This window comes from Coenobita brevimanus, chromosome 60 (genome assembly GCF_032717465.1).
Source record: "Coenobita brevimanus isolate Jiangsu-jjx chromosome 60, ASM3271746v2, whole genome shotgun sequence".
Classification (NCBI taxonomy): Eukaryota; Metazoa; Arthropoda; class Malacostraca; order Decapoda; family Coenobitidae; genus Coenobita; species Coenobita brevimanus.
In genome coordinates, this window is record NC_137013.1 from 25,578,515 (window position 1) to 25,592,672 (window position 14,158).

Below are 14,158 nucleotides of genomic sequence, written 5' to 3' on the forward strand. Positions count from 1 at the left end.
ATGCATCTGTCACCAGAACACCAACAAAACTTGGAGCAGCTGCTCCTTCTTTACCATTACGTCTTTGCCTCACACGAAAGAGATCTAGGCCAGACCGAGATACTACATCACCTGATACAAACTATGGGACCGCCCATACACCAGCCATCATGGAGTAAAAATCTGTTGCAGCGCCAAGAAGGAGAAGACTGCAGTGCAGCGAACGTGATGCCCACGACCAGTCCGTGGTCTTACCTTGTAGTTCTGATGAAAAAGAAAGACGAATCCACGAGATTTTGCATCGACTATCGACAACTCAACGACATGACCATCAAAAATGCCACCCCCTACCTCAAATCAACGACTTCTAGGACTCACTGTACTGTGGCCGATGGTTCACCACTTTGAACCTTCAGTCGGGCTACTGGCAAGTACTCATTCAAGAAGAACATCGAAAGAAAATGGCCCTCTCCACCAATGGAGGATGACTTTATGAGTTCAGTGTCCTCCCCTCTGGCCTCAGCAATGGACCAGCCACATTCTCCAGGTTAATGGGCTCTGGGCTGTGAGTGCTAAACTGGGAAATTTGTTTCACCTTCGTGGATGATGTTATTGTGTTTGAAAGAACACGGAAGGAGCATCTCCAGCGTTTAGACCAGTGCCGTGCTGCATCAACCCCTAAAAGACGGATGTCTGCACATGCTGCCTGAAGGTCCAACGGCCAAAAAGAAGAGTGTCCGTATATGCGGTCACGCTTCCACCACACGCCAACTCCCACACCATTCCTCCCATCACACCCATGCATGACCCCCACCCTTAACCCTCACCCTCCCTCACCACCCACCACTCCTCCATTGCAGAGCTGACCCCACCTGCCAATGTAAAAGGAGTCCATGCCTTCCTAGACCTGGTCTTATATTACCGACGCTTTTCAAGAACTTCAGCACTATCGCCAGCGCGCTCCATGACATGACAAAACAAGATGAAATCTTCTGGTGAACTACCCACAGAATCGAGGCCTTCGAAAAACTCACTACAGCATCAATAGTTGCCTTCTCTGACTACACGTAACCTTTTTGGTTGTATACAGAAATCTCCCTGGCCAGAAAAGATGCCGTCCTCACCCAGGTTGGAGAGGGAAAAGAGCACATCATTGCTTGTGCCAGCAGGACCTTCAACCCTTCCAAAGCAATTTATGCAGCAACAAAACGTGAATGCCTCGGAGTGGTCTGGGCTCTTAGGCATTTCAGGTCCTACATCTTAGGTCCCTCACTTACGATCATCACGGACCACCAGTCCCTGCAATGGCTGCAGAGATCGCAAAAAAATGACACTTTCTTGGTCTGTTGGTGAGAAACCCTCGAAGAATTCGACTTTGAGATCACTGCACTGCCAAACTGCATACCAATGTGAATGCTTTGTTGAGGCTCCTCCTGAAATCACTCACCGAAACAGAAAACACGACTCAGCACTTCACAGAAAACCTTAATGCAACAGTGGGAATGCAAAGAAAAACCCAAATGGATGCCACCCAATACATTCAAAAAGTTTGAACGTATAGGGGACCACTTATATACCTCCTCAGGCCACATCATCATCGCCCCCACCGATTTTGAAGACATCATGGTCCATATACATTCCAACAACGGAATTCACCTTGGCCAGCAAAAACTGCTTCAGGTTTTTAATGACTTTTATTGGACACCTCAGAGCCTGTGCATTAGGAAAAGACATCTCCAGAACACCGGGACCAATTGGGCACCTAACGGCCACCAAACTGTGGCAGTTCTTGCAGAGGACGTGATGGGGCCTCTCCCATCAAAGTCGACAACTGCATTTATCATCACGTTCGTTGACACATACTTCAAGTTCATAATCGCCTGTCCTGTTAAGAAACACTCTGCCACAGCCACTGCCGAGGCCCTAATTACCAACGGCTTTCTCTCCTTCGGCCTTCCACAAGCACTCCATTCTGACAATGCCCCAGAGTTCTCTGGACAAGTTTAGGGACATTAATCCAAGTTTTTTGGATACTGTATCTCCACTTGTCTCCCCACCATCCCCAAGGGAACTCAATTTTTGAAAGAAGACATTGAAGCCTTGCCAATCAACACAGAACTAGGCTAGTCAAACTCAGCACAGAAGATTGGCCATTTCAAGTAAAGATCCTACAATGGAGCATGAACACTTGCACTGGACAGGACGGCATCACTCCCCAAGAATGTGTTTTTGGCGAGCACCCAGTGCTAATCCCAATACGACATTTGGCCCTGTCACTGCCAACAGCACAAGCCACACCAGTACCCACTCACCTCAAGATCAGTCTCTGTCACATGCAACACTGCCGAGACCTGCAGAAGGACGAAATTATTCCCGATAATCCATACCAAATGGGCCAAAAAGTCATGTTTCCTAGACTGCCCCTAGACCACAAACTCTGGACAAAGTTTTTAGGTCCCTTCGAAATCACCCTTGTGGTTACCAGGTCGTCATTCATTTTCATGGCGACACGAGGGTATGCTGCAACCGACTTGTCCATCGATATAACCCTCACAGAACCAACCAAACCAACACCGAAACCAATGAAACCCAAATTCTGTCCTCCTTCACCCCTGCTCGCCCACAGCCCCAGTTGTTCACCTGTCCCCAAATTCATTGTCCTGTCTTCCCCACCCCATCCACGAACTTCTCTCCTTTCCCATCACCACCCAATACTGCAACAAGTCTGCCTTCCTCATCTCCTCAGGCCTTACCCTCATCTTCACCACCCAACCTGTCCACCCCACAGTCCTCTTACCAGGAACCGTCATCCTCACCTCCCCCTCTCATTTTCCACCACACACTCAAATTTGCCATCCTGACCCTCAACCACCCTACCTCCCCATACATTTTCACATACACCTTCTCATCCATTTCATACCCCCAGTAAACCGTCACCCTTATAACAACCATCATGACAACCTTGCCCAACCTCATATCCATCATCCGCAAGTCCTAGATCATCCACCAGCCCCTCATCCTCCTCTACACTCCTGTCCGGCTGAAACCGCATTTCCATCCTCACCAGATCAGGCCGCCAATCAAGGCCATGTGATAGATATAGTCCCCCATTATCATAAAAACCTGTCACCCCACTCCTCGCCTCCCCTCCTACCCCAACCGCAAATCAAACTCACCCCACAACTCAGGAAAATAAAAAAAATGAGGTCAAACAATCAACAATTCCACCCTGCCTATCCCCATACTGGCCAACACCCATCCCACTGCTACCTTCGTGTCCACAACAGGCAACCACAAATGGTGACTTTTGACCCCATGTCAAAGGTCACCATTTGCCTCTCAGCCATCGTTGCAGCCACGGCTATCACCGCCATCTCCTCTGTCCAACCACACCCAACCCACACCACCATGTTTGTCTTCTACGATTTCTGGGTCTCCAACACCGGACACAATAAGAGAATCCAGGGGCCTCAACATCTACTATGCTTGCTCGCTACCTACCCCTAACCACACTCCCTCATCCTCGTCAGAGACCCGAAAAGGAAACCAGACGAACGACCTACCATCCGGAACTACATCCTGAAGGACCTCACACCAACCATGGTCACCAATGAGGTAAAAACATTCAACTTCCTGCCACGAGGAGGTGGCTGTAAAAACGATAAAGGTAGTAAAATGCCCAGGACGAGGCCACCTACCAGAGTCCCTGCTCCAGCTACTACCACAGAAAACCTTCACCAACGAGACAGAAGACAGCCTTGCCCCACCACCAAGATAGCTACCTTAAGAGCATCACAGCAAGAGGGGTATGGAGATCACGCACCCACCACCACTAGCCGCTCCTGTCCGCCCCAAGCTGCAGCCCTTCCACTGTCGCAGCTAGAGGCCCAAGTACTGCAAATGGCCAGAGCTTTTATTCCAGTACTTCCTCCATGCAGAACTGAAGAGAAGGCTTATTCCTTCACTGACTCCAATTTGGCTCAACGCAAACCATTGATGCTGGCTTGATGCAACGTCCATCCTGAACTGGCTCGACACAGTTCAACCCCGAAGAACCCACGATGTCCCTCCTCACCTATAACTCCAGAGAAATTTATGAATTGGCTCGACGTGATTCAGCTCAGGAGAAGCCACGACGTCCCTCCTTACCTAGTGAACTGGTCGATGCAGACCAGTTAAGAAGGCACGAAGTCCCTCCCCAGCATGTGAACTGGACCAACGCAGTTCATCAGTGGAGAAGCCATGATGTATCCCAGGCCCGTACCGACTGCTGCAAGACACCTTGATCTCAGGGGTGACCTCTCTCCCTGTCCTCCCCCTTCCACACCACCTTAGTCCCCTCCCCCCTAGAAAACAGATCCCAGCGACACCATTGTATAACCTTGCTGTCCCAAATCTCTCGGGTCCCTTCTAACCTCTCTGTGTGAACACTTTGGGAGCAATACATGCTAGCATCTGTCCCCCAGGCCCTTATGAAGAACTAGATATCAGGTTCTTCACTTTTTGGAACTAGAGTCGTAGTCTCTCCCTTTAGGCCTTTTGTCATCGTGGTAAACTTTTAACAGAAGTAAACTCCCCTCCCATCTCTCCCCCTTTTTGTGGTGTATAGACTTTGCGGCGGCCTCCCTAGTGCACTTGAAGATGTTTTTTCAGGCCCTCAGGCTGGGACCGCATATAGCAGATTGACCACTTCCCACACAGTTCCTATATCTCAGACTTAATGTGGCAGGGTTGTACCTAAAGTGTTCCAATTATCATAAACCTTTAGTATCGTCACTCAGTTTCTGTGCCCACCTTCTACCATTAGGGTGTATCAGAAGTGTTTTGTGTGTTCCTTCTTGTTTAGAAGAATCCAGGGAAACCAGGTTCACGCCAGGATAACATTTATTAATTTCGGATGCAACCCAGTTAATTTCCGTGCTCAGTTTCGTTCATATTTTCACACACACACACACACACACACACACACACACACACACACACACACACACACACATACACGTCATGCAAGTAACACGTGTTGCTTTTCATACACTTCCCAGCAATGTGTGTAGATTCGCTGTTGCTTTATCAGTTCTTTGAAGCAGCACGGGTTTGGTAATGAATTTGGCTTTTTTTTTTTTTTTTAACAATGATTTCGAATTTTGAGGAATCTCACTTTCGTAACACCTGTTACTTCCTCATAAGCTTTCCACCAATGCTCATAGATCGTCTTTCGTTCTAATTCTCCATAAAAACAGTTTAGACTTTAAACCCTGAACTTTGTGCTGTTTGGCTTTATTCTGCAATATTATGGCGACATCTTTACTTTTTCTTTCTTTTTTTATGAGAAAGTCACTTAAGTAATACCTATTACTTTCTTATAAGCTTTTCAATTTTGTGCTTAGTCTATCTTTCTATCTATCTGTCTATTGCCAGACACCTTAATCCCTTATACAGGGTGACCACAAACAAATCGCCTCCACGTCACCCTATCCCCCGTGATTTCACTGCCCTGCTCCCAATTCACACCCTCCTCTCTCATATACCTCTCCACTTCATCCTTCCATCTCCTCTTTGGCCGTCCCTCCCTCTCTCCCCCTCCACCTCACTCCACATACACTCCTCGTCTGTCTCTCACTCTCCATCCTCTCCACATGGCCAAACCACCTCAGTGTCTTTCTCTTAACGGTTCCTATCACATCCACATCCACACCACAACGCTCCTTCACATCCTCATTTGTCAGTCTGTCTCCATGTGATTCCACAGGCTCCTCTCAACTCATTTCCACTGCTCTCACTCTTGACCCGTGTTGCTCCAACAACGTCCAAGTTTCACTTCCATACGTTAGAGTTGTTCTCACAATACTGTCATGTAATAACTTTTTCACTTCCATGCTCACTTCCCTGCTTCTTATCATTGCCTTCAAGGAACCAGCAAACTTTCTTCCTTGTACCCTTTCAAGCACTTCACCCTCCAAACTTCCATTCTTATTCACCACACTACCAAAGTACATAAACGTACTCACATTTTCCATTTCCTCATCATCCAACCTCACTGTACATTCACTAACTGCACCTCTCTCGAAGACCATAACTTTACTCTTCCCTACATTCACATTTAGATTCCGTTTCTTACACACTCTCCCTTACTCATCCACCAAGCCCTGCAGCTCCATCTCGTCTTCGCTTAACAACACAGTATCATCTGCAAACAACAGTACAGGGAGTTTCCAAACACTGCCCTCTCTCATTAGGGCTACTCCAACATCCACTGCCCTACCTTGTATCTCTTTTATAACGCCAACCATAAACAGATTGAACAACCATGGAGACATGACACATTCCTGTTTCAACTCAATCTTTTAATAGAAAAACTCACTCAGATCACTATCCACACGCACTTCAGTCTAACACCCTCATACATGCTCTTCACAGCATTCAACAAATTCTCATCTACTCCATATATATTCTTAATACTTTCCACAATGCTTGTCTATCCACCCTGTCATATGCTTTCTCCAAATCCATGAAGGCCGCATACAACTTCTTTCCCTTCTCTAGACACTTTTCCACTAAAGATCCAAGAATGAATATCTGATCTACACAACCTCTTCCCCTCCTAAAGCCTTCCTGTTCTTCTCCAACTAATTCATCTGTTATTTCCCTAACTCTGTCATCAAGTATCTTACGCTATACTTTTCCTATTACACTAAGAAGACAAATGCCCCTATGATTACTACACATTTCTTTTTCCCCTTTCCCTTTGTACAATGGAATAATTATACCTGACTTCCGATCATCAGGGAGTTTACCTTCCTCCCAGGCCAGTCTGCACATCTTCCACATCCATTCTACTACTATCTCTCCCCCATGCTTCAGCATTTCACCACACACTCCATCAATTCCTGGGGCTTTCCCCATTTTGACTTTCTTCAGTGTTTCCACAACTTTCATCCTACTGATTCCTTCCTGTCTTCTCACCTTTCCCCTTCTCCCAGCCATTCACCAGCCACTTATACTCGCATTTTCACTCGCTTTGTTCAAAAATTCATTACAGTGTTCTCTCCATCTGCTCACTTTTTCTCCCTTCTCAACTAGTAATCTACCATTTTTATCTTTCACTCCCCTACTAACTTCATTGCCACCCTGTCTGAATCTCTTTACCTCATTCCAGAACATTTTCTTACATTCCCTCCACTTTACACTCAAATTTCTTCCATATTCCTCATCCACTCTCTTCTTTCTCTTACTAATCTTTTCACCTCTCTCTCTTCCTTAGATACTCTGTCGATTAAATCGTCTCCTAAATAAGAGTTTTGATGCTGTGCTCTACCACTCTATATATCGGTGTTGTAGGTGGTTCGGTAGATCTGAAAAGAGACAAAATGCAGGAAGAACATCATAGCAATTACTACTTCAGTAAGACAGTGTATTACTGTGATATGAAGGCACTGTACTTGCCTAGCCCCAAAGAGTTGATATTTTTTTTAGAAGTGTCCTGAGTACCGTATTTGAAGTAGTTCAGGACACGCATGTCTAAAATGAGATCCATTAATGCTTAAAGACATGATGGCATTGGCAGAATAAGTTCATGCCACTGTACTAGCACCCTTTTACCCAAATCACTCTGTTGACGAAACCGTACGTCGGAGGCCCAGTATCAGTGAAGAAGATGCTGCGAAGACTCTTTGGTGGTGGTGATGATGGTGATGAATTTGGCGGTGGGTGTATGTAGGTGCTAATCTTCCTTTTTTCGAAATTTATTTTTATGAAAAGCGGACAATTATATATATATATATATATATATATATATATATATATATATATATATATATATATATATATATATATGTGTGTGTGTGTGTGTGTGTGTGTGTGTGTGTGTGTGTGTGTGTGTGTAATTAAAATTCTTTAGTATGGTATGAACCTAAATACCATTCTGATCTCTTACAGACAATTCTGTATTTCTGTAAAACAGTACAAATTAATTCAAAGGAATTTTTCACTTCAGCTGTCATTTCTCAGCTAATCCAGGCAATATTTTCAAAGTAATTCACATTTTTTCACCTGACCTCCAAGAGGAGTGTACTAAGGTGTGCACCAAGGAGTACAAACCCGTGTGTGGCAGCGACGGCGTGACCTACAGCAACAACTGCACCCTGGCTAATGCTCAGTGCCAAGACCCTTCCATCGAATTCGCCTACCCTGGAGAGTGTAACTGTAAGGATTTTTTTTCTTTTTTCACATTTCTTAACGTATTGTTTTTTACTTGGGATTTCTGGTGACACCTGGTAATATCCTCTTGTATGTTGGTAATGAAAATTATGTCAATAATAGGGAGGTATAAGTAGCATACAATATAATATAAACGTTTAATATACAATGTGTGCTGTCACGGAAAAAGCAGCACGAAGTCTCCCACGACAACAATACAGGCAGTGAGGAGGCAGCCTGAGGGTAAGGATATGGGTCGTAGTCTGAGTGGTTTTGCAGAATTCATAACACATCTTCCTCACATTAAACCTTAAACCTTAATATCGCGTTGTGCGTTATTGATGGATATTTCCATATAAATAGCAAACAGGAGAATGGTAGGGTGTGTTGTGGAAAATAAATCGCTAAGGAAAAGTTGCAACAAAACTTCGAACGTTACACAGAATTCGGCTGCCAGCCACAATATGCTGTATTCACTTCATCCCCCATCTCCATATAATGGACGTCGGAACAATATAAACAATCAACGGAAGAGAGTGGTTAGAATATCAAGCAGTTTTTTTTTTTTTTTTTTTTTAACTGGTGCTGGAGCGTGTGCCTTCATGCAGTGGTACGGATATAGGCGGACATGTGCGCTGCCCAGTTATACACAAGTCCCTCAGTTCCTTACCAATACCCCCAAAAGTTAATGGTGGGCTGCAGCATGAAGGTAACCTGCCGGCAGTTAACCAGGTTCTTGTTTCAGGTGAACATGACTACACCAGTAACAATGTAGCATCTCCGTAGTGTCATGGGATCAGTGCAGGGACTGGTTTCCTTTCCTGTTTATGTGACTTTAAAAGGCGGTAGAGTGCAGTGATAAGGCTGCAGGAGGTGGAAAAGAGGAAGGATTATAGTAGATAGATGGAGGAGAGACTGGGTAGATAAGATCTGGAGCAGATGGCGGAGGTGGAAGGTGTGAGAAACACGTGTGCAGCACTGAGGTGGTGTGTGGGGTTAGAAGAGGTAAGGGACGAAAACAGTAGCATGGTGGAATGAGAGGGTGAAAAGAACTGAAGGGAACGGAGGAAATTTTTTAGACTCCATAACGAGAAGATGAAAATTAATGAGGATGTGTGGAAACGGAAGATAAAACTGTATGCCGGGAAGAGGAAAGATTTGAAGAGATGAAAGAGCCTGAAAGATAAAACTAGATCAATGCTTGTGAACAGACAGAAAACAATCAGAGGGAGGGCGTATTTAATGGGGCTCTTAGGTATATATAACGATTATAAGGAGCATGCCAGTGATCCTAAATCCATCTAAACAATATCGGGGCAGTAAAACAACATGTAATCGCATCCCTACACTCTTTTTTTTTTTTTTTTCCATAATTTTTATATTGCATGGTTGGTTAATAATTATACCATTATCATGAAAGTTTTGGGGTGCGGTAATGGTACACCGTAATGACACGTCTTGAAGTAAAAAAAACAAAAACAAGGATGGAATTATAACTTTTCCTGAGCCTACCTTGTTAGGACAGTTTCTGGCATTGATCTTAATATGTTTTAGTGTTTTTTGTTCTTCCTTTACTGTTTTTTGAAGCACATACGTAGGAAGCTCTGAAAAATTTTTGTACGTTATTGTACTTAAGATCATGACATCAGCGAAGGAATTATTGAAAGTGCTGAGTTACCCGCTCTTGTTTTGAATCTCTTATGTTGAGCTAAATAAAATGACCTTGAGAAATAAAAGACAGCGAGAAACCGCAACAGCCAAGCCTTGCAATCGATGTGTGACCTATTTTTTAACCTAGCTCTGTATTAACCTTTGACCGATAGCTCTGAAATTTGAGAAACCACATCCTTGGACGACCCAGAATGCCACCACTGAGTTTGATTAATTTCAACCAAAAGTGCTTAAGCTGGCCATACCCTGTGATGTAGACCTGTATCCTAATGTTCTCGAAATTGAACAGTTTAAAGTATGTCTTATCCCAGATCGTTTCACTACATTTAATCCAAATGGAATAAAAACTTGCCAAAATTTTGGTACTGTCCAGTGACCTTCAAATCTGATTGACTGTTCTCAGATCTGAAGCACCTTAACCATTTCTCATCCTTTGCCATGCCACCAAGTTTTGTCTAAATAGATCAAACCTGAAAAAATCTAACTTAGCAACCTATTACCATTGCCATTTCTCGGGTAACATCTTCCGTGCATCCAGCAAATTGAATAATTACCCAAGGTGTGGGAAAAAGCAAGACAATTGGTTTTGTCATTTTAGAACTAGAGGGTTGAAGAACGAGGAGGAGGAGGAGGACAAGGAGGAGGAGGAGGAGGACGAGGAGAAGAAGAAGAAGAAGAAGAAAAGAGAAAGAAAGAAGAATATGGAGAACCCGGAATTTTTGACGATTGTGTTTTATCGAGTTAGCGTTACGGTTTAGCTACTTTAAAAGATGTTTTAGTTATATGTAAACAAGCATGAACATTAGGGCTAGATATTTTTTTAAAATGTAATTCCTCCGTGTTTGAGGGAAAGTAAGGATAATATTTGTTAAGGCTTAAAGGCAAATCAGCTTTATACTTACATAGTGTGTCTATGACGAGACTAGTATGCTGTGTGTGTGTGTAATATATATATATATATATATATATATATATATAAAGTTTCATCAAATTCTTTAATATATAATCCTTACTGTCACTCTACATACACTGTTGTTTGTCTTGTGCCCCAGAGCCATCTGGTAGAATCAAACACGGCCGCGCCGGGGGCAGTGTACTGGCAGGTGTGTGGCAGTGACGGCAGGATTACCACCACTCCACTGACAATGATACAACAGGAATGTCCGTGAAACTTTTAACCCCTTCAGCCCACAGACGTATTTGTAATTCAGGTCATGCTGCTTAGATTTTTTTTTTTTTTTTTTCGCTGAGGGGATTTTTTTTTTTTTTGTACTGAAGGAGTTAATGGAAAATTTTTATATCACTTCCAGGTCGGAAAATCCTTCTTAAACTTAATAAAACTGTCTGATGATAGCAGCGATTGAATATAAAATACATCTTCGGAATAAAGGGGTCAGATCTTATCAACATTTTAAAGATTATGATGTAGCATTGATTTCTAGAAAATAATTAGGAAAGTCTTGGAAATGTTTCATATGGTAATTATATATTTCTTTTGTTGTAAAATTATAGACTACAATTTCGTACTAAGCAGGAAGAAATATATATACGATTTTTTGTACTGTATCACGTACTTCACTTTCAGATTAGTTACTGTTTATGAGACATGTAATTCATTTGTAATATGCAAGGATTTAAACTACGTCCAACTGGAAACAGTTGTTTTCTGCTGAATAAATTATAGCAAAATGTTCCCACATTTTTGTTTTATTCATCACACACACACACACACACACACACACACACACACACACACACACACTATCTTATGCAAGCTTTTACTGAACAGCAGAGATCAGTGACAAACAGCATATTCATTCCAATTGGAAAACCACAGTTTTATTTGTCTGTCTTGAATATTTTTTTTATTTGTTGTCCTCAGTACTTGCTTTCATTATACTAATAGATGGTAGTCGAGTGAACACAGAAGTGCGTTGAGAACACAAGGTTTTCTTATTCAAATCTTGGTTGTTGCAGTGAACAGTTTTTGTTAAGATTAGGAAACAGTTTTCAAACTTCAGGAGTTAGGTACCACATTAATACAAAAGCCTATATCTAAATTGAATAAAATCGTCTTGTAGTGGCAACAGTAAACAATAAGATGCCATCATACTGATGAGGTGAACATGGTCTTAACTCCTCATGCTTAAATGGTTGATCGAAACAGTTGCCAGACAATTAAATTTAGAGAGCCGGGATATGATTTTAGAATATAAATTAGATAGTTTATCATTTAATCCTTTTTCATTCCATGAGCAGACAAGAGATCTGCCCTACAGTAATAGAAAGAAAAATACACAGTACAGCGAGTGTGTAATTTATTGTTATGTCAGTGTTTTGCACAAAATTAAATTATAACGCAGTGGACAAAAACAGTCAATGCACAGAAGAAAGACTGCTTGGTGTGTACAACAATGTTGCTGTTAAGGGTGCTTTTGTAACATTCTGGCATATTTTTTTACATTTCTGTTGCGTTGTTCGCGTCTGACAGCTTACGAGCATTTTAGTAGAACTGGTAAGAATTTGTTACAAAATGTTGTTTTTGGTAGTCTGCTTATCAACTTATGATTTTCGTTTGCAAATGGTAAAAGGAGAGTCCTAAGAGAAAACTGACCAAAATGTATGTGTACTTTTGTTCAGTATCAAAATTTTCTCCTCCACCCATGACCTCATTGTCACCATCACTCTCATGCGTTCAGAATTTCCTGCCTCTAAGCTACAATGATACAAAAAAAAAATATGATCTCAGCATGTTTCACGATAGTGCTTTGTTAATTCACCAGAAAAATCTTGCATTTCTTAAAGTTAACCAGAATTGCTTGATACATGATCATTTGATGTCTAATTAGCAGTATCTGTGTTTTGCAATGTGTCTAATATCTGAATAATCAGTTATTTGGCATAGGTCTACGTAAAACTGGGCCGCTCCCTGTAGCATTCCAGTGTAGCGAGGCACATGGAGTCTGAAGTAATAGTTTTTAAGGTACCGGGTCTGTGAGGTCTGTGGGTGTACTGTCACAGTTCTTGCTGGGTTACACGAATTGGTGATTAACCTGCATTTGTACGAAATTAGGAAAGAAGGCGCCAGGTATTTAAGAATTTTCTACGAAACAATCTGAAGTGACACTCCGTTGCAAACGCCATTTACTTCTAATTCCTAAGATGAACGTGACAAGCTACACTTCAGGGAAGAATTCCACCCTCCCTCCAGACTAACCAACCGTTCAAGTGTGGGAAATACCAGGAGGAATTCACACGCTATGCATTCACGTGATTTACCTTTAACCAGATACATAACCAACCAGTTCGGTCTTGTGCTTGCAAGTGTTTACACACGGTACTGAAAGCCCATGATTGTGGAACAGACATTAGCAGTAACCAAGCATTCTTCTCGCACTGATAAATCAATAGATGCTCGCACACGTTTGAATGTGTGTGTGTGTGTGTGTGTGTGTGTGTGTGTGTGTGTGTGTGCTCTGCTCAATGGTGAGTCCGTGTGCGCGTGTGTATAATAATCGTAATTTTGTGTGTTGAGTGCACACAACATGCCCCTATGTATGTAATAACCTTTGATAATTTTCATGTATCTATATCTTTAGTAACAGGGGTCAGTAGCTGATAACACACACGCCTTTTATCTTGTATCCTAACCTAAAGGGGTCAACAGGATGACCCTGGCTGCTCCTGAGCAAATGCCGAGCAACTACCAAGCCTCCACGAGGCTGGAGTGGCGGCACAGGCACAAGCGGACAGACTTCCTGATCTTTACCCAGTCGAATTTCAAACCCTTGCGAGCCTTGAGCCTCCACCACAGCGAGCCTTGAGCGACACTTGACGGGGGAACACTTCCATCTCCCCAACACCAACAACGCGGTCAGGGCAGGGCTCGAACTCAGGTTAAACTGGGTGTCAAGAGCCCTATGGACCGCGCCATGGGTACAGTACATCTGCTGTTCCCCAACTCTACATTCATGTTCACTTGTCCTTCATCATCCTTCATAACAGATCCATTTTTCCTATAGTCTTCTTTCTCTACTTGAAAATCACAACCCTTTCACAATTCGGCACAGAAGATAGGGATGAGATTAGGCCATGTTAGAGTAAAAGGTGTATAGTTGTGTGTGTGTGTGTGTGTGTGTGTGTGTGGGTGTGGGTGTGGGTGTGGGTGTGGAATTGGGTGTGTGGGTGTGGGTGAGAGAGAGAGAGAGAGAGAGAGACAGAGACAGGCAGGCAGGCAGACAGAATTATGTATGCCTGTAATTGTGTATATAGAAGTAAGTACATATGTTTGTATGAACACATGTGTAGGTGT

At 43.0% G+C, this 14,158-nt stretch overlaps 1 protein-coding gene across 1 annotated transcript; it reads left to right on the forward strand.

The window, feature by feature from the left end:
- LOC145403330 (uncharacterized) lies at positions 1-387 on the forward strand. Its single transcript, XM_080275122.1, has one exon. It carries the CDS (start codon positions 1-3, stop codon positions 385-387), a length of 387 nt encoding a protein of 128 aa, XP_080131248.1.
- The last annotated feature ends 13,771 nt before the right edge of the window (positions 388-14,158 follow it).

Coding starts and splice junctions, on each gene's coding strand:
- LOC145403330 (XM_080275122.1), top strand. CDS start 1: ATGCATCTGTCACCAGAACACCAACAAAACTTGGAGCAGCTGCTCCTT.